This window comes from Scardinius erythrophthalmus, assembly GCF_964197995.2.
Source record: "Scardinius erythrophthalmus genome assembly, chromosome: 19".
Lineage (NCBI taxonomy): Eukaryota > Metazoa > Chordata > Actinopteri > Cypriniformes > Leuciscidae > Scardinius > Scardinius erythrophthalmus.
Genome location: NC_138239.1, coordinates 4,973,903 through 4,996,561, shown reverse-complemented (window position 1 = coordinate 4,996,561; position 22,659 = coordinate 4,973,903). Strand labels below are relative to the sequence as shown.

At 37.2% G+C, this 22,659-nt stretch overlaps 1 protein-coding gene across 1 annotated transcript in view; it reads left to right on the top strand.

Moving 5' to 3' along the window:
• The window catches only part of alk (ALK receptor tyrosine kinase), a gene marked incomplete at both ends in the record, with an annotated part of 458,249 nt that overhangs the window by 422,146 nt on the left and 13,444 nt on the right, over positions 1-22,659 (top strand). The window contains 14 exons of the mRNA XM_081393742.1: positions 260-361; positions 9,690-9,855; positions 11,089-11,236; positions 11,459-11,569; positions 12,588-12,729; positions 14,863-15,033; positions 15,129-15,227; positions 16,955-17,110; positions 18,388-18,501; positions 19,666-19,852; positions 20,450-20,540; positions 20,847-20,911; positions 21,006-21,135; positions 22,521-22,618. Of these exons, the coding sequence (XP_081249868.1) occupies positions 260-361; positions 9,690-9,855; positions 11,089-11,236; positions 11,459-11,569; positions 12,588-12,729; positions 14,863-15,033; positions 15,129-15,227; positions 16,955-17,110; positions 18,388-18,501; positions 19,666-19,852; positions 20,450-20,540; positions 20,847-20,911; positions 21,006-21,135; positions 22,521-22,618 (1,780 nt within the window). The remainder of the gene's footprint in view (positions 1-259; positions 362-9,689; positions 9,856-11,088; positions 11,237-11,458; positions 11,570-12,587; positions 12,730-14,862; positions 15,034-15,128; positions 15,228-16,954; positions 17,111-18,387; positions 18,502-19,665; positions 19,853-20,449; positions 20,541-20,846; positions 20,912-21,005; positions 21,136-22,520; positions 22,619-22,659) is intronic.

The following is a 22,659-nucleotide window of genomic DNA, read 5'->3' as shown; positions in this document are numbered from 1 at the left end:
AATATGCAAACAGTTGAGCCATTTTTCCAGCACATGTTTCTCGCATATTCAAGCAATTCTCAAGACAAATATGCTAATATCATTACTAGCTTTATAGAATGTGTATTGTCGTGGAATATATTATCTAAAAGAATGTTTTAAGGCAAAATAGAGCCATTTTCCATAGGCTTGTGCTTTTTCAATGCCTGCAAGATTTTCTCTGGCTGCTGTAGTTTTGTTGGACTACAACAATGTATTGTGTCTTTTCTCTCATCTTCAGCCAATGGAGAATTTCCTCCGGTGGCTCCCATAAGCCCCACGCAAGCACTGATCACACCAACAAAGGAGAACATCAAGACCACTACACCACCGTCTACAGAATGTGAGTTTTAGCTACTTTCATGTGCTTGAGCTGTTTATATATATATATATTTTTGAATGGTTTCTCACTTTTATCTAGCTTGTTCAGACTGAAATTTGCCCCAGTGTGATTTAAAAGTCTAAAGTTTGGTGTAGTCCACGTTTATTCTTGCTATTGTATTGAAACTATACAAACATACTTTCAGTCATTGTTCAAATAGTCTCTTTTAACTGGTTTTACCTAACCCAATTAGTCAAGAAACACCCGTCTGGTTGACATATACAGAAAAACAGCCATCCAGGGGTGTGTTCCCCAAAAGTACTGTAAGCCAAATACAAGCACAAGTTTATTTTTTATCAACATAGTTAAAGAAATTTGGGTTTTCCTGAAACCACTCCAACTGAACATTCGCAAACAGCATTGCAAACTTATTGACCTGTGGTTAGAAGCATATTTTTTGTCAGTATGACATGTGGACTTATGTCGGGTTCAGACTACACAATATCAGCCCGATATTTTGGCGTGATTCATTTGACAGGGTGTTGTGGTGATTCGTAAACAACAATGGGCATCAGGACGCATTAACTGATCGTTTTATAGTGTGTCGTAGCGGATGACAACCGACTAAGCTTCTTGACGTCCCAACCGAAAGACTAGCATGTTTAAATCACGACGGGTTCTGTGATTGACCAATAGGAGCAGAGAAGCTCTTCCATACCGCTTTCAAACATGGTGAAACGAAGAGAGGCGATGGTATTATGCAATAGAGGAGTTTGTGGAGCTATAAGTAAGCAACAATATTCCTGCCCTTATAATGTTTCATCGAAGGACTACCACAACTGAGTGAAAAAAGATTACTGTTGGCCAATGATAGCGGAGGCGCTTCAGCAACCTGGTGAGTTCTGGAATAGCATTAAGTTAGTACAGACATTGTTTTTTTATGCTCTTGTGTCCGGAAGTCTTCTCGATGATATTACACACATCGTTAAATACGACAAACGATGATTGGTCGGTAAGCAATGTGTAGTCTGACTTGTTTCTTGTCTACGACACAAGAATTTAGGAGTCAAAATTGCATAATCTGACACAGTGACTATCGTAACAGACAACAATATTATGTAGTCTGAACCCGGCATTAAATAGATCATGTTTTTGGGCACAATAAGTAACATGATGTGCAGTACATTCAAGATCTTTCAGTCTATTTGAAAATGATATACATTTTATTCTCGACGTCAGCGTGTCTGTCTACAATCAGCAAAGTTTTTGAAGAGTGCATACGTGCATAAATTCATAAGGGAACCCACAATGACTCAAACATAAAACAAAGCAAATGATGGGAAACAAAACTAGTGACGTAGTTTATTTATTTATTGGTTTCCATTAAAACTAACTAAAACTACATTGCAATAGAAAATCAATATATGTATATATATAATAATAATAATAATAAAAAAAATGTAGCTTCCACACAAAATAGCTTCCCAAATATTGCTAATATTTTGAAGACATGGATGTCAGATCCGAACAACACTCCCGGCTCCCAACAAAAGTAGCGTTGTGTATTATAAAAACTCTGGAGTCTTTGTTTTCACAGCAAGTAATGAGTTATTCACTGCAAACATTAACACACCTAATTCAAAGTCCAGACCATGTAATTCCTTCTGAGCACACTGAAATTGTTGAAATGCTTGAGTACACCAAATATGTTGGATTTCTAATGGATATAGAAGATGAATGCTTATGAACAGAGACTCATATACCGATATACCGTCTCTCTCTCTCTCTCTCTCTCTCTCTCTCTCTCTCTCTCTCTCTCTCTCTCTCTCTCTCTCTCTCTCTCTCTCTCTCTCTCTCTCTCTCTGAAACGGAAGTGCACTGCAGAGAAAATAAAGTGTGCCATCTACTGGACTATTTATGCACCATTATTTCTCTTCAGATCAAACAGTGTTGAAAGGCCAGTCACAACATCCCAGGCTGCTTTTACACTACAGCTTTTGGTGCAAATCTGAGTGCATGTGACATCAGAATTTGGTTCATTTAACCGGTGAAAATATAGATTTCAAAACTGAGGTGTACACCAGGGAACCGTGCTGAGTGTGCTTAAAACTAAGGCAAGAGTAATGTCATAATCTAAATCATGGACATGCTATTGAGGTCATTCCTACAGTTTGGTGGATTTTGAACTGAACAAGTTTGTTAAAATTTAATTATTTTGAATAAATAAAAAAATCTGTCAGAAATACACACTGGCCAATATATAACAATATACTTGGTCTAGGAAATGTATACACCACTGTTGCACGACCTTTACAATTAACAGGGTGTAACAGGGTGGACCTTAAAAGGTTTAATCTAATAAAGCCCATTACAAGCTAGGAAAGAACAACATGCTGGCAGAAGATTAAGATTTTGTAGAATTTTAATAGATATATAAAATCTATTAAATAAAACCATATCCATACGGACACGATGAGGCAGACACGTTATGTTTTATGCTAGTAGATAAGTCTTCTAAAAATAAGGAAAAGAAAGAAAAAATGATAACTGATACTTTGTTCTTGGAGTTGCTTTCCCTCCAAGGAAATGATGTCACTTCTAGCAAGTCATGTGATATAGAGCATATGCTTAAGATTTGAAAGGTCAAGTAGCAACAATGTAACAGGGTGCAGTGACATTTAAGACACAAAATAATGTCATGGTTTTACACATTAAATGTATCACAATAAATGGTATGTTATGTCAAGGAGTTACTAATACTCAAAATTGCTAATTTGGAAATATATATAAATATGTAACTTTTTATTTCAAAGTGAAGACTTATTTAATTATTCTTAAGTAGTTACATTTCCTTGAAAAGCAATATGTGTTCCTTGAATCTCTCCATCTGTAACTTAGATACTATCCATATGAATCTCTCCATCTGTAACTTAGATACTATCCAGAGTTGACATCTCCCTGCATTCATGCTCTCATATGATCACGATTGCTCATGAGGGCTGTGGTAAAACACTGCTTCACATTACCATGATTAGCCTATCTATTGAATGTGTGCAAATCAGTGTGTAAAAGACGTCTTCTACATGACCTATGCCATCATCCCTGGGAAGACTGATCTGTTTGCCCACTGCACACACAGGTGTTCCTCTCATTGGAGCGTAGTCATTTATCAGTATGGTGTGCTTGAGTGTTTGTGAAATGACTCCCACGCCATTTCAGCCTTAATAAATCTGAACGAGCAGCTAATCTGCTATTCATCAGGACTCATTAGCAGAGCCTCACTCACGTGTGGTTCAGCATTAGCAGAAGGAGGAACATTCAGTGCCCAGTGTTATGAAACTGTTTGGTTTCAATCTATACACTCTTCTTGAATTGATAGCACTGCAAACAATTCACGTGGTGGTGGGAGAGTAAATAGGTAATTCTGCAATTTAGGATAGATCTCCATTAATGATAATATATTTAATATTGTGAAATATTATTAATAATGGTTTTCTATTTAATTATACTTCAAAATGCAATTTATTTCAAAGCTGACTTTTCATCAGCCATTACTCCAGTCTTCAGTGTCACATGATCCTTCAGAAATCATTCTAATATGCTGATTCATTATCAATGTTGGAAACACTTTATTTCAATAGTCCACTTTAGACATTCTACTAACTATAAGTAACTTTGCAACTGCATGTCAACTAACTGTCATTAGAGCATTAGTAGACTGCTTAATATTTGCTAACACTTTATTATGACGGTCCTCCAACAGACATTCTACTGACTAAAGTAACTTACTAACCCGAAGCCTAACACCTAACTATAACCTACCAGTCTACTGACAGTCAACTACAGTCTAGTAATACTCTAATGAGGGTTAGTTGACATGTAGTTGAAAAGTTACTTGTAGTTAGTAGAATGTCTAAACTGGACTATCGAAATAAAGTGTAACCGCTCCTTTTTTTTTTTGGAACCTGTGATTCTTTTTTTCAGGATTCATTGATGAATAAAAAAAAAACAGTAAATAAGTGGAAAGTAAAAAGTAAATAATAAAAAGTATATATATATATATTAGGGTGCATCATTTGAATGGGAAATTTTAATTTCAAAATATCAATTTGGCTGGCATTGCATTTTGTTCCAATTAACATAAAAATGACTTTTGCAAAGTTTTGAGGAATTCCATTGAGATTTAGGGGTGCCACCTAACACATGAACTTTGGCGAAATTTCGAAAAATGTGCAATTTTTAGTCTAATTGCTAAAAGGTTGACCTGGAAATGTTGAGTACAGTAAACTTTTATACAGTAACATGTTCTATAGGGTTATCAAAGTAAAAGTTGTTTGTTTGCCCTTTGGGCAACTTGGGCATTTCTCAGAAAGAATTCAACTTTCAAGATTCTCCATTCATTTGTCCTATAGACAAAATGAATGGAGGTCAATGGGACATTTTCACGTGGCCTTACCCTGTTAATTTACTGTAACAACTACAATGCTACTCTCAATACACACAAGACATCTACAGTGGGGAGAACAAGTATTTGATACACTGCAGATTTTTCAGGTTTTCCCACTTACAAAGCATCTAGATGTCTGTAATTTAGGTACTCTTCAACTCTGAGTGACAGAATCTAAAACAAAAATCCAGAAAATCACATTGTATGATTTTTAAGTAATTAATTTGCATTTTATTGCATGACATAATTATTTGATACATCAGAAAAGCAGAACTTAATTTTTGGTACAGAAACCTTTGTTTGCAATTACAGAGATCATACGTTTCCTGTAGTTCTTGACCAGGTTTGCACACACTGCAGGGATTCTGGCCCACTCCTCCATACAGACCTTCTCCAGATCCTTCAGGTTTCGGGGCTGTCGCTGGGCAATACGGACATTAAGCTCCCTCCAAAGATTTTCTATTGGGTTTAAGTCTGGAGACTAGCTAGGCCACTCCAGGACCTTGAGATGCTTCTTACGGAGACACTCCTTAGTTGCCCTGGCTGTGTGTTTCGGGTTGTTGTCATGCTGGAAGACCTAGCCACGACCTATCTTCAATGCACTTACTGAGGGAAGGAGGTTGTTGGTCAAGATCTCGCGATACATGGCCCCATCCATCCTCCCCTCAATACGGTGCAGTCGTCCTGTCCCCTTTGCAGAAAAGCATCCCCAAAGAATGATGTTTCCATCTCATGCTACACGGTTGGGATGGTGTTCTTGGGGTTGTACTCATCCTTCTTCTTCCTCCAAACACGGCGAGTGGAGTTTAGACCAAAAAGCTCTATTTTCAGATGGGCATTGGCAAACTTCAGATGGCCCTGGACATGTGCTGGCTTGAGCAGGGGGACCTTGCGTGCGCTGCAGGATTTTAATCCATGACGGCATAGTGTGTTACTAATGGTGTTCTTTGAGACTTTGGGTCCCAGCTCTCTTCAGGTCATTGACCAGGTCCTGCCGTGTAGTTCTGGGCTGATCCCTCACCTTCCTCATGATCATTGATGCCCCACGAGGTGAGATCTTGCATGGTGCCCCAGACCGAGAGAGATTGACCGTCATCTTGAACTTCTTCCATTTTCTAATAATTGCGCCAACAGTTGTTGCCTCCTCACCAAGCTGCTTGCCTATTGTCCTGTAGCTCATCCCAGCCTTGTGCAGGTCTACAATTTTATCCCTGATGTTCTTACACAGCTCTCTGGTCTTGGCCATTGTGGAGAGGTTGGAGTCTGTTTGATTGAGTGTGTGGACAGGTGTCTTTTATACAGGTAACAAGTTCAAACAGGTGAAGTTAATACAGGTAATGAGTGGAGAACAGGAGGGGTTCTTAAAGAAAAACTAAGAGGTCTGTGAGAGCCAGAATTCTTACTGGTTGGTAGTTGATCAAATACTTATGTCATGCAATAAAATGCAAATTAGTTATTTAAAAATCATACAATGTGATTTTTGTGATTTTTGTTTTAGATACCGTCTCTCATAGTTAAAATGTACCTATGATAAAAATTACAGACCACTACATGCTTTGTAAGTAGGAAAACCTGCAAAATCGGCAGTGTATCAAATACTTGTTCTCCCCACTGTATACTCTGAATATGACATTTTCCACTCTAGAATACTGTTGATGTTAAGCTTAATAGCTAAGCTAACATAGATAGCTAACTGTGGTTAGCAAACTGTTGCTAGCTAATGTTAGCTAGATGTAATGAGCACCAAATACCTATAAATATGACTTAAATGGCTTATGATAAATAAGTATACAAAGACACAACTACAGATATGATAGTAATGTGTAATAATACATACCCAACACAGAATGATCACCTCAAACAGAAAGATCACCTCAGTTTTCTTGAGCTGTAGTATTGTTTACCTCAGATCTCCATTGTGACCATTGAGCACTGTTGACCACTTTATCCAACAAAAACAGATGTGCGGTGGCACCCCTAAATCATCATGTACTGAAAAAATATTTTGCATGTGTTGTTTCTACATATATTGGAACACTTTTAGCACCCAGCCATATCAAAATTCAAGAATTGTGTTTTTTGATGCACCCTAATATATATATATATATATATATTTTTTTTTTTCACTTTTTATTCATCAAAGAATCCAGTAATAGCTGATGAAAATTAAGCTTTGCATCAAATAAATGCAGCATATATATATATATATATATATATATATATATATATATATATATATATATATATATATATATATATATATATATATATATATATATATATATATATATATATATATATATATATATATATATATATATATATATATATATATATATATATATATCAAGTGTATGGTATTTTGAGCACCTCTAGCTTTGAACTGATTTGAAACCACAATTGCTCACGACAGTTAATAATAAAACACCAACACTTTCTACCAGAAACACACTAAAGCTTTCTGGAGTTCTATTCCCAGCTGTTGTTTTCTTTAAACTGGAAGGAAAATCAAGTTGTACATCAATCTTCCCTTGATTCAGTCATGGATAATTGATACAGCTTTTTTGATAAATTGTGCAACGACTGGAATTTTCTGTCATGCCGCCGCTTTCCCTTTTGTCATCTCCAATTTTTCCTTCTCTTTTCTGTTCCTGCCCTCTCCCACTCCATCCTCCACTATCGATTTCTCCCTTTGCCACCATGGCATCTCATTTTGGCAAATAAAGCCCAGTCGAATGGGGAAGTTTGCCTTACGCTGACTCAAATCTTCAGCACTGTGGAGAGAAGGAGTGTGTTCTTCTGTCAGATCAGCTCCCTCGGCCTTTGTCTCCTTGATTACTTCCTCTTCCCCTGATGAGAATAAGAGACGGGCCGCTAACCTCATGATGCGCTGAGTACCGCCGCTCAGCTTCCGATGACTCAGCCATTCCCACCAATCAAACCTGCAAGGTCTCTATAATAAAAGGAAGACCAACTGGTGATATTTGTCTGGCACATTACCTTTATACAACTCAAAGCTTTCTTTCGTGTTAGGTCTAATTAATTAATTTTGATAGGTTCCTGGCAAGGAACTAAACTTTTATTCTGACATATTCAGATGTTTTATTTGCAGACATGGGTCAGACAACATCACTGCAGAGAAAGAGGTGCATTCGGAAACGCACACTCCTGTTTTGGAATTTTATTGGCCCAATATGTCAGATGTCAGTGTAATATATCCAGAATGGTACCTATTTTTTTATGCAATGACCAATTGTTGGCAAGTACTTTGCAGACTTTGTTTCTCACCTTGATACCACTCTGCTCTGGTCATTCATGTCAAAACTGGATTGGCGTTCCTTATAGGTTTTAGGCCATTTGATTGCTTCCAGCTTTGCAAATAGACCCCAACCTACTCTAATGAAAAAGAAGTGCACTTAATTGTCTACTTCAAATCTTAAAAATTGGGAACACTTTATGTTAGTGTCCTTGTTTCACATGTTGCATGTAGTTATTGTAGTAATAACTATAAATTATGCCTAATTCTATATGCAACTGACCCTAAACTAAACTCTAGTTGTACTTGCATATTACTATAATATAATATTAATAAAATAAAATGCTACTTAAAGAGAGTATACTTTCCTGCTTCTAAAGACACTGCAATTCTGAAAAGTGGATTTTCCAACAAATTTAAAGTTTTACTTTACTAGTACATTTGAAATCATTGTTTTAATAATCTTTTGTCATGCTTCAAATAATTGCTCTTATTTTGATGTGCTGATTAACATATCAAAGCACATGTGAAGCATTTGTTTATCATTTTAACTGTAGTTTATTTGATTAATGGCTAATTTTAAAACTATTCATTTACAAATTACTTTGTAATTCAGATGTATATTTACAAATATATTTAAACCCATGCTATATACGTTTCTATAGAAATATAATATTTCCATTTCCCATAAATGGTTGTCAGTACATTCAGCATATTTCAAAGACAATAGAAGTTATTATGAAATTACAAATAAAAATGTACTTAAATCATATATAAGTGGGTAAAAAAAAAGCACTCTCAGCTACTTGCTTTTAATAGACATTTAAACTTTTGTTTAAAAACTTTTTAAACTTTTGAAATTTATACTTTTGAAAAAAAAAAATGCATTTAATTGCAATTAACATGTAGTTAAGTTTATGGAAAAGTACATCATGTTTGTGTGTATTTATATTATTTTAAAGGATAAGAAGGTGCACTTCTTTTTCACTAGGCTATGAGCCATGTGCCCGTTGTTGTAGGACACCAATTAAAATAATAATAAATAAACATAAAAATAATACTGAAACAAAATATTGAAATAAAACTGTTCCTTAAACAAAGACAATAATGAAGACGACGTGAATCAGCCTTCAGTCTCTGCTGTAGCTCCTGACGTAGAGCTGATAAAAAAATGTCAGAAACACAAAATGTGTTGCGACATATCTATAATACACCTTAACCTTTAGAATTTGTTGAGTTTTTTTTTTTTTTAAGCTTAAAGTGAGTATGTCTTATCAGAATGCTGACAGTATTAGTGAAGTGAACTCAGTCAGAACCTCATTCCTCTTACGAGTAAGTGCATTTGACATTTAGCAATGATTGAACTCTTTTATGTAGCATTATTTCCAGGTCTGTGAAAGACATTCCACAGTTTCCAGCTAAGAAAAAAAAAACAAAAAAACATCGTAAATGTCTGTGGCTTTTTGACTGCCCAGCCAGCCAAACACATCACATAGAATATCTTTCTATTTTCACCTTCTACTTATTTGGTCCAGGTTTTACACCAATACAGTAGTGTAGATTATTTCTCTGAAAAAAATAAATTCTTATTTTATGAATCTAAAGGTACCTTTGCTATATCTGTGGGCATTTGTGTGTTTTTACAGCTGTCAAGTGGATATTCCACACCTGTGGAGCGACAGGACAAGACGGTCCAACGCCGACTCAGTGCAGTAACTATTACCGCAGCACCAATGTCAATGTCAGTGTGGGCACTAAGGGGCCGTTCAAGGGCATCCAGATGTGGCGGGTCCCAGAGACTAGGAAATACAGGTGCACACACACACATACACAAGCAAACATATCCTCTTCCAGGCGTTTAGCAGATACTTTTTCGACCATGAAATGGAAGACATTCTTCTTCGGCACAACTGCTGCCTGTTATCAAGCCTATCAGGTCATTCAGGTAATTACTGTCCGAGGACCAGGAGGAATGAGAAAACACATTTCCAAAGTCATCAGCTGCATTGCTGAGGTTGAACCCAGACTGATAATGACATTCACTTAGCAAAGTCTGTAAAGAAAAAAAAGAAAAAAATCAGCTCTTTTTTTTTTTTTAAGTGAACTGCCTGCCTAGACAACATTTTAAAGCCTCACCCCAGCCAACATTAGTATGTGGGGCCCATATGGGTATGAAATGGATTGAAAAATAGGTCCCATGTAGGATTGTCCGCGGGTCACATTATGGCCCCATGTTAATTGCCCAGATGAATTTCATGTAGGATTGCACTTGGTACCTGGTGGGACCTAAGTAGGCAACATGCACAAGACCCACCTCAGTCCCAGCGCTATGCTCCTGACGCAAAGGTCGTTTCAAAAGCTAACATTATGCTGTCTGATAAAGTAGGGTATCTCATTATCTCAATACTGAGACAACATTGTTAGTGGCCTCTGTGGGAAAAACAACATCAAAACAATTCAGCTCAAACAAGCCATCCAAGATGGCTGACAGAGCTGTGAGAAACAATGACTACAAATATATTTCATTAAATACTTAAAAATACCAATACAATTAGTTTGAGCTACCATTATTTTCCCGGAATATATATCCGGAATATATTTATATTCAAACTATAAACACTGGTGCAACTTATTTTCTGGAAAATATAGTAATTAAAATAGACTATTTCACCCAATATTGATGTGTTATGTCATTTTAATGTGTAAAAGAGTAAGATGTTGTTAGTTTAGGAACATGCTAACATCAAAATCTATTGGAATTGCACTACATGAGATGCTGCTTATGTAGAGTGTTCCAGTCCCTTAATGTTGCTTATAAGGCAGCTCACTCACTATATTAGGCACAGAGCTTCCATGGCATCGCTGGTGTAGTTACTAGTTACTAAAAGTTAGAGCTTGTAATTAGAAGGTTGCCGGTTTGATCCCTGTAAGAAGTGAGTCAAGAGCCACCGCATCGTGCCCTTGCCTTGAGCAAAGCACTTAACCCCAGGTCACTCCAGGAGAATTGTCCCTGTGATACGTGCTCTGAATTTGTCTTGTGTTTAGGATCACGGCGTATGGAGCAGCTGGTGGACGCAGCGTCCTGGCTGTTCACAAGTCACATGGGGTGTACATGACCGGAGACTTCCTTCTACAGAAGGATGAACTGGTGTATATTCTAGTGGGACAGGAAGGAGAGGACGCTTGCCCTAATGTGAGTAATCCTTTATATCAATCTGTCTTTGTGCTATTCAGAAAGAAAACAGTGTGATGAGCATAAAATGGTTTTGTTTTGTTTTGTTTTGTTTTGTTTTGTTTTGTTTTGTTTTGTTTTGTTTTGTTTTGTTTTGTTTTGTTTTGTTTTGTTTTGTTTTGTTTTGTTTTGTTTTGTTTTGTTTTGTTTTGTTTTGTTTTTTGTTTTGTTTTGTTTTGTTAGATGGCGCCGACTTTGAACCGGATCTGCACAGAACAGCAGGGACCCTCTATCAACAAGACCCAGCTCAAAGGAGGGGGCGGCGGAGGAGGAGGGGGCACCTACGTCTTCAAGGTGACCATTTATAAAAACATTTTAAATTGGATTATTTGTACAACAAAATACAGTATGTATACATGTATTGCTCCTTTCTAAAACACACTATAATCAATGCAGTAAATCATTAATGTAATCAATTAATGTAATTTTAACAGTAAAGGACTGTAAAAAAAAAACTGGGTTGCACTTTATTTTTAAGGTGCCCTTGTTACAGTGTAATTATTTATTTAAGTACTGAGTACTATTAATTAACTACATGTACTTACTGCAGGGTTTGGTTTAGGGTTAGTTGCATGTAACTATGCATAATTTATGGATAGTAGTATTGTAACTGCATGTGACGTGTAACAAGGACAATGTTAAAATAAAGTGTTACCAAAACTTGTTAATTGGTTAATGATAAGCTTACTTACTGTTACAGTGAAAAACTATAATAAATCTAATGGGATACTTCAAGTATGTTGTTTAATGTTTATTGCGTTATTTTAATGTCAAACTACCTTTTTTTGTGGTTGTCAGTGTATTATCAAAGTACAATACAGATTTAGGTTCAGTATGTTGCTATATTAACATTATAACAGTTTGTTTTTTTGTTTTTGTTTTTTTTATACTGTAAATTTAAGTTCCAACTGTAAAAATGTTGCTACCGCATATATTTATGGTAAAGTTCTGTTGTCATTACACTGTGATGAATGACCTAAAATCAAACATTATGGTGGACAGATTTGTGAGAAATATAAATATAGTTAATTCAGTACAGATAATATCAATAAAATTCAAATGATCAATTTATAATTTACTGTTTCACACAGTATATGTGTGTCTATTTATGATTAAAAGAGTATTGGGTGTTAGCAGTGGTGGTTATATTTATTTTCTTCCCGCATTCCAAACCAGTTTCAATTTAATTAGGAAAATATAATTGGTGAGAAAGTCCTGAAAGCATAAACCTCAAAGTTATTTTTGTAATGACAATTAGAAGTGTTACACAGTTAAAAACTAATGTCACACTTCATGTTTCCATTGGTTACAGATGGAGAATGGTGTCCATGTTCCTCTACTCATTGCTGCTGGAGGCGGAGGCCGTGGCTACAGCAGCCAATCAGAAACCCCAGAGGAAAAGTTGGACAGGAATCCCAGCATCCACGGCCGCAATGGAAAATCAGGCACTGCAGGTGTGCCTCGCAACAGTTTTGTAATAAATTAGGGATTGTCTGTATTTTGCAGTAAATTATTTATATTAATGTTAGCATGCTGTTCTTAAAGTCTGATGAAGTCTCAGATGTTAGGCATGTTCCTTCTGGTAAATAGTGGAAGCAGTGGCAGTGAAACAGAAAATATTGCACATAGAGCAATGTTTTTTTTTTGTTTTTTTTTTTTTTTTAGCTTCATGTGGATAGTTGGGATGATTTTCTTTACCTGGAAATAGGGTTTGCTTATGAAAATGCTGATCTTTCCTGGACATGAACATACTATTGTTTTTTTCTGCCTTGGCTTCATTATAGTCCTTAATCCAGTCTGAGATTGAATATGATTTTTGTGGTGGTTTCTTCAGATTTCCTATTTCGTTCTCTATTTCAGCAGTGGCTGAAAGATACTTATCTTGCAAATTAGTTTTAAAATACTGGGTCTTGGATATTCTTGAGATTTCTTCACCAGCTTTTTTGCTAACTGATTGGAAGGTGATAGCAACACTACAGTAATAACACGTGTGCCCTGCTTTCAAGTCTAAGCAATTGAAGGCACATGCGTGTCTGTGCATCTGTTGAAGTTTCTGCATGTGTTGTGGGTGCTCTGGTTGTCTCCTGCGGAGCGCTCAGCATGGGTTCAATCGGTGGTGCTCTTTTCAAAGGCTAGATCACCCACTGTGCTCTATTTACTGCCTCTGGGTCAGAGAGAACAGCACAAAACATTCACTCCTAAATCTATTCAATATGTTTTCATCATGACATTAGAGCCCAGCTTGATTCACATGTACAATGTTTGATCCACACTTGAGATATAGAGTTTTCATTTTGTCATCTATACTCCAAAACACTGATATGAGTCAGTTGCTGTATCCATCTTCCTCTATCCCTTTACTCTTGGGTATTATACTGTATATTTCTACCTACATCAACACTTCAGATCAGATGATTATTTTTTTTATTATTGCTAGACCACATCACATATCTTTTTCTTCCCTGCAGATATAAAACATGGGGAATATTCTATTAATCTGTTCCACAGTCCATCTCTGCATATAGTGCTACACAAAGAGCACTGATATATGAGGATGGATTGTGCATTCCCATACACAAAAGAAATATATTGAAATATATTTTAAAGTGTCAAAAATATATGTGGCATATATTCCAAAAACATTGAAATATATTTGCATTGTTGTTCACTTATATTTATATTTAATTAAAATATATTTATTGGGCCAATTTCGAATATTTGCATATATTCCAAAATATATTCTGAAAATATATTTAAAATATATTTCTTTTGTGTATGGGTTATATTTATGTCTGCAAACGTTAGATTTGTGAGGGTGTGTGCTATCTTGTATAAATGTTCACCTAGCAATGATCCATCCATCCATCCTTCCTTCCTTCCTTCCTTCCTTCCTTCCTTTCTTCCTTTCTTCCTTTCTTCCTTTCTTCCTTTCTTCCTTTCTTCCTTTCTTCCTTTCTTCCTTTCTTCCTTTCTTCCTTCCTTCCTTCCTTCCTTTCTTCCTTTCTTCCTTTCTTCCTTCCTTCCTTCCTTCCTTCCTTCCTTCCTTCCTTCCTTTCTTCCTTCCTTCCTTCCTTCCTTCCTTCCTTCCTTCCTTCCTTCCTTCCTTCCTTCCTTCCTTCCTTCCTTCCTCCCTTCCTTCCTCCCTTCCATCCTCCCTTCCTTCCTCCCTTCCTCCCTTCCTTCCTCCCTTCCTCCCTTCCTTCCTCCCTTCCTTCCTCCCTTCCATCCTCCCTTCCATCCTTCCTTCCTTCCTTCCTTCCTCCCTCCTTATTTAGGAGGGAGGAATATTTAGGAGGATATTTATTATTATTATTATTATTATTATTATTATTTTATTCAGCAAAGCATGTGTTGATAAGAAAACATTAGAGAGTTAGCAAAATGGTACAGTTTTGACGTCTGAAATAATTTGCCACATTTTTATTTGAGCATTTACATGCTAAGCAACAGCACTGTGCTGCTTTAGAAGTACAGGGATGTTCATAGGAGACTTCTCTGGAGAATTCGCTGTGCCCCTCAGCATTCTTAGATCTAAGTGAAATGTCTTTTTCTGTTTGTTATGATGTGTGTGTCTCTGTGTATTTCAGGGGGTGGTGGAGGCTGGAATGACAGTTCTCCTGTTCCACAAGGTGGTAGACCACTCATTTTAGGAGGTCAGGGTGGGGAACCCTGTCAAGTCATAGGCTGGAAAACTCGAGGAGGTTTTGGGGGTGGTGGAGGATCCTGCACGGCTGGTGGAGGAGGTGGAGGATACAGAGGTTAGACTAAATGTCAGCCTTGATTTTCATATTATACAGTATCTTCATTTATGATTTTTGCCACATTTTATGACTTCTCTCTTCCATGGCTAAAGGGGGCAGCGCCTGGCATGATAATGATCCGAGAATGGATGGCGATGATGGAACATCGTTTATAAGTCCTGACGGCGAGATGTACCTGGAACCACTCAAAGGTAAAACAATAAAGAGCCTTTAGTTGTGTTCCAAATGACATACAATGCACTTATACTTTGTACTATGCAAATAGTGCTTTGTAAGGTTAGTCTGTCACACAGCATCGGAGGTAGGGTGACCAGACGTCCCGAAAAATTCGGGACAGTCCTGAAATCAAAGCTGTTGTCCCGAATCCGTCCTTAATTGTCCCGAAAACCATACTAAAGCAAAATCTTGAGTAGGTATTATCTGATAAAACATTAAAAACTGTCCGTGGAGGTTGAATCATCCTGCAGCCCCGGCTGGCTGCTCATTGGCTGCTGCATCTATTTTTTCTTTTTTGAAGTTCTACAAAGAGACCGTAGGCGCGAACCGCGCAAATTTATATGCATTGATAAGTGAGCGCAAGTTGCAGAAGCCGTGAGGACAGTGAATGTGCAAGGCAGCCAGTTGTAAAGGAGTGATTGATTGGTCGCGGCACTGAGTGCAAAAAAATAATTCGGCCTAATGTCTGATGTCGGGTTACACAAAGCAAATCATCTACACAATTATTTAGTATTCTTATTTAATGACCGACAATTTAGTTGTAATAATAATTTTGGCACAAGGCTTATTAGCATTAGGCTATAGCCTGAAAGGTCAGCATTCTCCACTAAAAGTGATCGGGCAGACCAAACCGTAAGTCGTAGAGACTTGAAACTTTGAGGGATGCTAGTACCCACACCTTTAAAGATACACAATGTAACTTTTTGTTCAAAATTGACCAAATTTACATCATCAATCCTTTTTCCAAACCGTGTTTTTGTTTTCCCCTGATTCACTATGGTCAGCCTATTATGAGTGTTTAAATTTTAGATGAATGATGGAATGGTTTTCGTGGGAAATTGCGTACATATGTCAGTTGCCCGTGTGTGTCTCATCATATCAGTAAAAAGAGAAAAAGTTGCTTCGGTTTGTGAGTGGCAGAGGTTAGTTGTCACAACGGGTGAGAAAGTTTGATTTGGAGCCGCTAAATCCCCAACCTCCGGAGAATCACTTGTTTTAAACAGACACCGAACAGACGAGAGTCTGCTGGAAAAAGAGAATGCGACAGAGCTCGTAATAAAACATGAATCAACATTGGCTTGGCTTTTCAGAGATGACGTTTTTATAACTCAGCAGTTGAGTAAGGTATTTTATTGAACAGATAAATTGCCATAGTATGTAGCTCTCTAACAGAGTTCATTGTAAAGCATTATCTATTGTGATGGGTCATTTCATGATGGTTGTTGTAGCGATGTGCTAGAATTTAATATCAAGTGTTTATTAATGCGTAAAGCTACAGTAACGTCTTCAGCTAGTCAGCTTGAGATCCTTTCCATCTAAACTGGTTATATTTCTTAAGACTAATGGTGAATGTTTTATGAGCAGTATAACCACATTCGTCAGCACACACAGAGCCAAAGCACAACCAAAACAATGTTCTTCCACAAAATGCACACAGTTTAGTTTTTTAGCTAGAGGGCCAAAAGTTACATAGTGTGCCTTTAAGTAAGCAGTCATTTAGCAGATGCTCCTATTTAAAGAACATACTGTACAGTACAGGACCCTTAGTATCCCTGGAGACACCTGGATTAAAGTGCCTTGCTTAAGGGCACAATGGTAATAGTTCACCCCTGTGGGGATCAAAGCAACAACCTTTCGATTATAAGCCACAAGCTTTATTTCTACGCCTCACCATCCCATAATACGGTAATGTTGTTTCCAGGCATGGAAGGTGACGGTGAAGTTATTATCAACCCAGTGCAGAACTGCAGTCACTGTGAGTCAGGAGATTGCCATGAGACCTCTGAGGGCATGGTGTGTTACTGCGATGAAGAGCTCACACTGGCACCGGACGGAGTGTCCTGCATCAACTCCACCGGTTAGTTCATTTATAACACACTTCACCACCATCAGATGAACGACTGTCTCATAAAATGCTAAAATGAATGTCTGGGAAGAGTGTACTCTCAATAATAAAGTTCTTTCTCGAGAGCGGCACTTACCTCTGTAAAACCCAGCTCGATTCTCTGCCATTTACAGTGCCTTTGACAGAGGTCACCGCTGGGAACTTTAGCTCCGTTTGCCAGCTTGTACTCAAAAAGAAAGAAAAGATAAAAACACTCTCCACTGTTGCACACCTCTTGTTTCATTCATTTAGAATATTTTAAACATCTATTCGTAGATGCTTTTCTCAATTACATAAATGTTTCAGTCAGTAAGTGAGTTAAAGCGTATGGGTTGATTCTAATTGCATGCTAATTTTATTAGACAAAAAAAGAAGAAAAATTATATTTCACAAAGCTTTTCATTCTCTGTTAATCTGCAGGCTAAATACCAGCTGAAATAACTTGAAGCATGGTTTACCACCCTGTATGTGTTGACATACAGGAAGTTGGGGCAGAGCATATTAATATGTCCATCGCTGTTTGTTTTCTATTATTTATTTTTTAAATGAGTAACGCATTATTGACATTCTAGTAACCACTATTAACAAACAAGAAACCCTGATTGATTAATTAATTAATTAAATAAGTAATAGTGCTGGATGAATGTGGTAGTTCAATATTACCTAATCATGACATGCCTCCCAGAGGACTACTAAGAACTACCATAAACAGGTTCCTAATGAATGTGAAAAATGCATAATCTATCATTAATTCTGATGTGGAGATAATGCTAACCTGTTCGTAATGACTCTCAGAAGGTATTACTAATTATTTGGATCAAATAATTATTTGGACTCCCATTGCATTGTAAGCTTGTGAAGTTTTTGGATTGTAATTCAAATTCCATTACTAGTGGCTTACCATGATCTTCACTTTACATACAATAATGATCCAAATAAATAGTAATTCCATTAGAAGGGTGTAGTAACACTTGAGTCATTACTATCCAAAACCTTCCAAAAACCTCAAAAGATTACAATGACTTCAGTCAGTACTAGAGAGTTTTTCACTTTAGAATCTATAGTTTTTGTTTAGCGCGGAAGGGAACCTGTGTTCAAATCCAGATGTGTCCCTTCAGTTTGATCGCGCATGATGCTGACCTGACATGTGCATATAGTGGTTCTGAGTTAACAGTTTCAAATATGAAAAGTTGAACTGAGATAAACCTGACTCATGTGAACGGTATGTTTATTGCTGTGTGTGTATGCAGAGGTGTCTCTGCTGCCCGCACAGCCGTCTTTGTCTCATCTGGCACTAGGTTTGTCTGTGGGGACCTCCGCACTCATCGCTGCTTTGCTGTTGGCTGTTTCAGGCGTTATGATCAGTAAGTAGACCATGTCAAATCCTGTTTATGAGCATGGTTTCATCGTCGCATTGACCTTTTTCGGTGTTAGAAACAGAGAGGATAAAACTGCACTTGCAGACAGATCACAGAAAATGATGTATAACTGTATTGTGCACTTTGTGTTTATGTTTCACTGACTGATCTGAATGTGGTCTTAGACATTATACTGACACCTATGGGACTGGATGTAGCTAGCGAACACTTTCTGTTATCGATGCCATTGCAGAATTTTTTTTCTTTTCTTTTCTTTTCTTTTCTTTTCTTTTCTTTTCTTTTCTTTTCTTTTATTTTCTTTTCTTTTCTTTTCTTTTCTTTTCTTTTCTTAATTTAAAAAGCAAACAGAAAACTACATGATTATATTGATTATTACAATTTGTAAAACATAAAAACATGTTTGCTAAAATTATATTCTGTGCGTAAATCATTTGTAACATATTTTTTAAAAAGTGCTTTATTTTCTGTATGGTAATAATGGTAAATTGCTTATGCACATGCCACACAAGCTGTGAATATGTTTGGCATCTTGTTTGCCCAATGCATTAACCACAGGTTCTCTCTCTCTCTCTCTCTCTCTCTCTCAGACATACACACACACGCACGCACGCACGCACACACACACACACACACACACACACCCATCACACCTAACACATCATCTGTCCATCTACACTGTAGTAGCAGTCTCTGAGTGATAAATAGAATAGACGCATGATAAATGGGCTGTTAACTGGGCTCTGACAAGCCTTGTCGGTTTACACTTTATGAATAAATCACTTCCAGAAGCCACACTAATGTGTTTACTGCCGGGGTCAAGTCCACCAAACTTGGGCAAACACGCCTGTTCGTGTTCGTGTCCATATAGATTTCCACAAGTTTGCAATGAACTATTAAAATTACAGAGGAAATTACTTTTAACTAATAATCTGATTTTGTAATAAACATGATGACAACGCACATCAAATTAGAGTCTCATTTCAAAATAAATCAATAAAAATTATATTTTTGCACCATTAAATTAAACTGTAAAAGAAAACTACAATAACAACACTGGTTGTTGTACAGCAGTTTGATAGTTCATTTCCACATGGAATTTGAAATGAATGCCAACAGAAAAAATGTTGTGCTGTGCTGATTATTGTCCAGTGTACAGACGTAAACACACCGAGCTCCAGTCCATCCAGTTGGAGCTGCAGAGTCCTGACTGTAAGCTGAGCAAACTGAGAGCTTCCACCATCATGACCGACTACAATCCCAACTACTGCTTTGGTGGGAAGACCGCCTCCGTCAATGACCTTAAGGAGGTCCCACGGCGGAACATATCTCTCACCAGGTTAGGAGCATCACTATGTCCCGGTTCTATATACAGTATATATATTGCAGTAATTTGTACAAAAATGTATTTACAAGTAATAAACCCACTCACTGGTTGGAATAACAAATGGTTTTGCCCACTCTATCCAGAAAATAAATAACAGAAGACAGCATAATATTGCCAAAAAGTAATTACAGATGAACACTTCCTGGACACCACTGCTTTTAAGTAAATGAACATCAGTGCTTTTATCATTTTTTCCTAGCTGGGTTTGGTCAGAATTTCACCCTTCTATTGAACCAATATACTGTAGATAGCCTATCGCAGCATGCACTACATGGTGTGTATACATACATAATGTGTGTGCACTAAGTTGGATGGGTTAAATGCAGAAGACACATTCCAAGTATGGGTTACCCTACTTGGCCTTATGATTGCCAGTCTCACAGCTGGTCACAATTAGCCAAACTTATTGGGGAATTAAAATTTCAACAGAACAATAACCAGGTGGTCACCTCGTGACACAGTAGATAAAAATGAATGTTCTAATAAGTAAATATATGGAGTAATATTATTTGACAAAATGAGTAACAATAATGTCTGTTTTGTTTGTAGAGGACTGGGTCATGGGGCATTCGGAGAGGTCTATGAAGGACTAGCCGTTGGGATCCCAGGGGAACCCAGCCCGATGCAGGTGGCTGTAAAGGTCAGATCTGCATACTGAATTTTCACATTACTGTTCAAAAGTTTAGGGTTTTTTAAGAGCTTTTAATGTTTTTGACATTTTAATGTTTTTTTAAGAAGTATTTTACCCAGGTGGCACTTATTTGATCAAAAAAGCAGTAAAAACTGTAATACTCTAAACTGTTATTGCAATTTAAAATAGCTGTTTTCAATTGTAATATATTTTAAGCGACACATGGTCCTTCAGAAATCATTCATGGATGGATGGATGGATGGATGGATTGATTCATGGTGTGTAGATTTGATGATCAAATGATTCTTTGATTAGACTCTCCCTGAGGTGTGCTCTGAGCAGGACGAACTGGACTTTTTAATGGAAGCTCTAATAATCAGGTAATAATAAGCACACAAGATCCATCATTTCATATGCTAATTTATCAGGACATATAGCAAAAGGACCACATTTCTTTTTCTCTTCCTCTGACAGCAAGTTTAGTCACCAAAACATCGTGCGGTGTATCGGGGTGAGTCTCCAGGCTCTGCCTCGCTTCATTCTGCTGGAACTGATGGCCGGAGGGGATCTCAAGAGCTTCCTGAGGGAAACTAGACCCAGACTAGTAAGAACACACACACACACACACACACACACACACACACACACACAGAAGCCACTTTTCCACTGTCTGGCCAAATGGTTCTTATTGCTTAACCGTTCGTTCCGTGCCGATCCAGCCCAGCCGGTACGGATATGGTTTCATTTTCCACTGTGGGTCTGATAACAGAGCTTTCTGGAAGGCAATACAAATTGTGCCAGGATTATCAGATATTTCTTTAAGTTTTATTATTAAATTGTGTTTACTTCGCTCAAATAGCACACTTGGCAAGCTACAGAGAAACTGGCAGCCAGGCAACAGCCAACTGTGATAGGAATTCCAGGCCGAGAATGGTTTGTAATCATGCAAAAGTGGACCAAGTGGAAATATAACTGGAACCCTTCCTTGCCATTTTTGCCAGAGAGAGAGAGAGAGAGAGAGAGAGAGAGAGAGAGAGAGAGAGAGAGAGAGAGATACACAGGCACAGAATGTTCGCAGCGTTTTAAAATTAAAAATTACTTTTCATTATTTTGTAAATCGTTAGCCTTATAGCAATTGCCTACGTCCTATTTAAAAAAAAAAGGACTATTATGCTATGAGGCTAACGAAATATTTTTTTTTTTTGCCTATTGATTATTTTATTAGTTGTGTCTTGTTTTTGGTTCGTTTACATGTCTTTGGTCTGTGTTGCATTCATATTTCATTGGAAGCGCACCAGAGCCGAGACCCTTCTTTTTAGCAATCTCGGTCCGCTTGTTTGGTGCGCAGCATTCACACTTCTCAATTCAAATAGACCGCACTAACAGAGCAATCGCACAATCACAGTTTGCTTTAATCGAACCAAACATGCCAACCGTGAACACATCCTTAGTGCACCAAAAAGTCATCTAAAGTACTTGAATATATTTTTAACTGTAGTGTCATTTGAAATTTCACTTAAAGTTAATATAATTTAAAATGTACTAAATTGAAACTTCATTATTACAAATGTGTAATTGCAAATACATGACATATTAATTTCAATAGAAATTACATTTATTTCAAAGACAGTTGAAGTAATAATGAAATTACAGTTACACTTTAGATTAGTGTCCTATTCTCACTATTAACTATTTACTATGACTTTAGCCTCAATGAAATCATAATTATTGAAATATAATAGCAAAACCACTACACATAAACGCAAACATGACACAGAACTGAGGAAATGCAGGACTGAAATACATGGGGAGAGCAAATCAAGGTAAAACCGAACAGGTGTGTGAGTTAATATAGGAACTATGGAAACTAATAAACACAGGGAACTCAGGCAAACCAGAACAGGGAAAACAGAACCAAAACGCAATGAAAGTAAACAGACATACAACTACACATTACAATACCCATTATTCTGAATTCCTGTTTCCCAGGAGCACCCTTCAAGTCTAACCATGGTGGATCTTCTCAACATAGCCAGAGACATCGCCCGCGGCTGCCAGTACTTAGAAGAGAACCAGTTCATCCACAGGTATCATTTCCAACACACCTACACACATTACAGAGCAATTT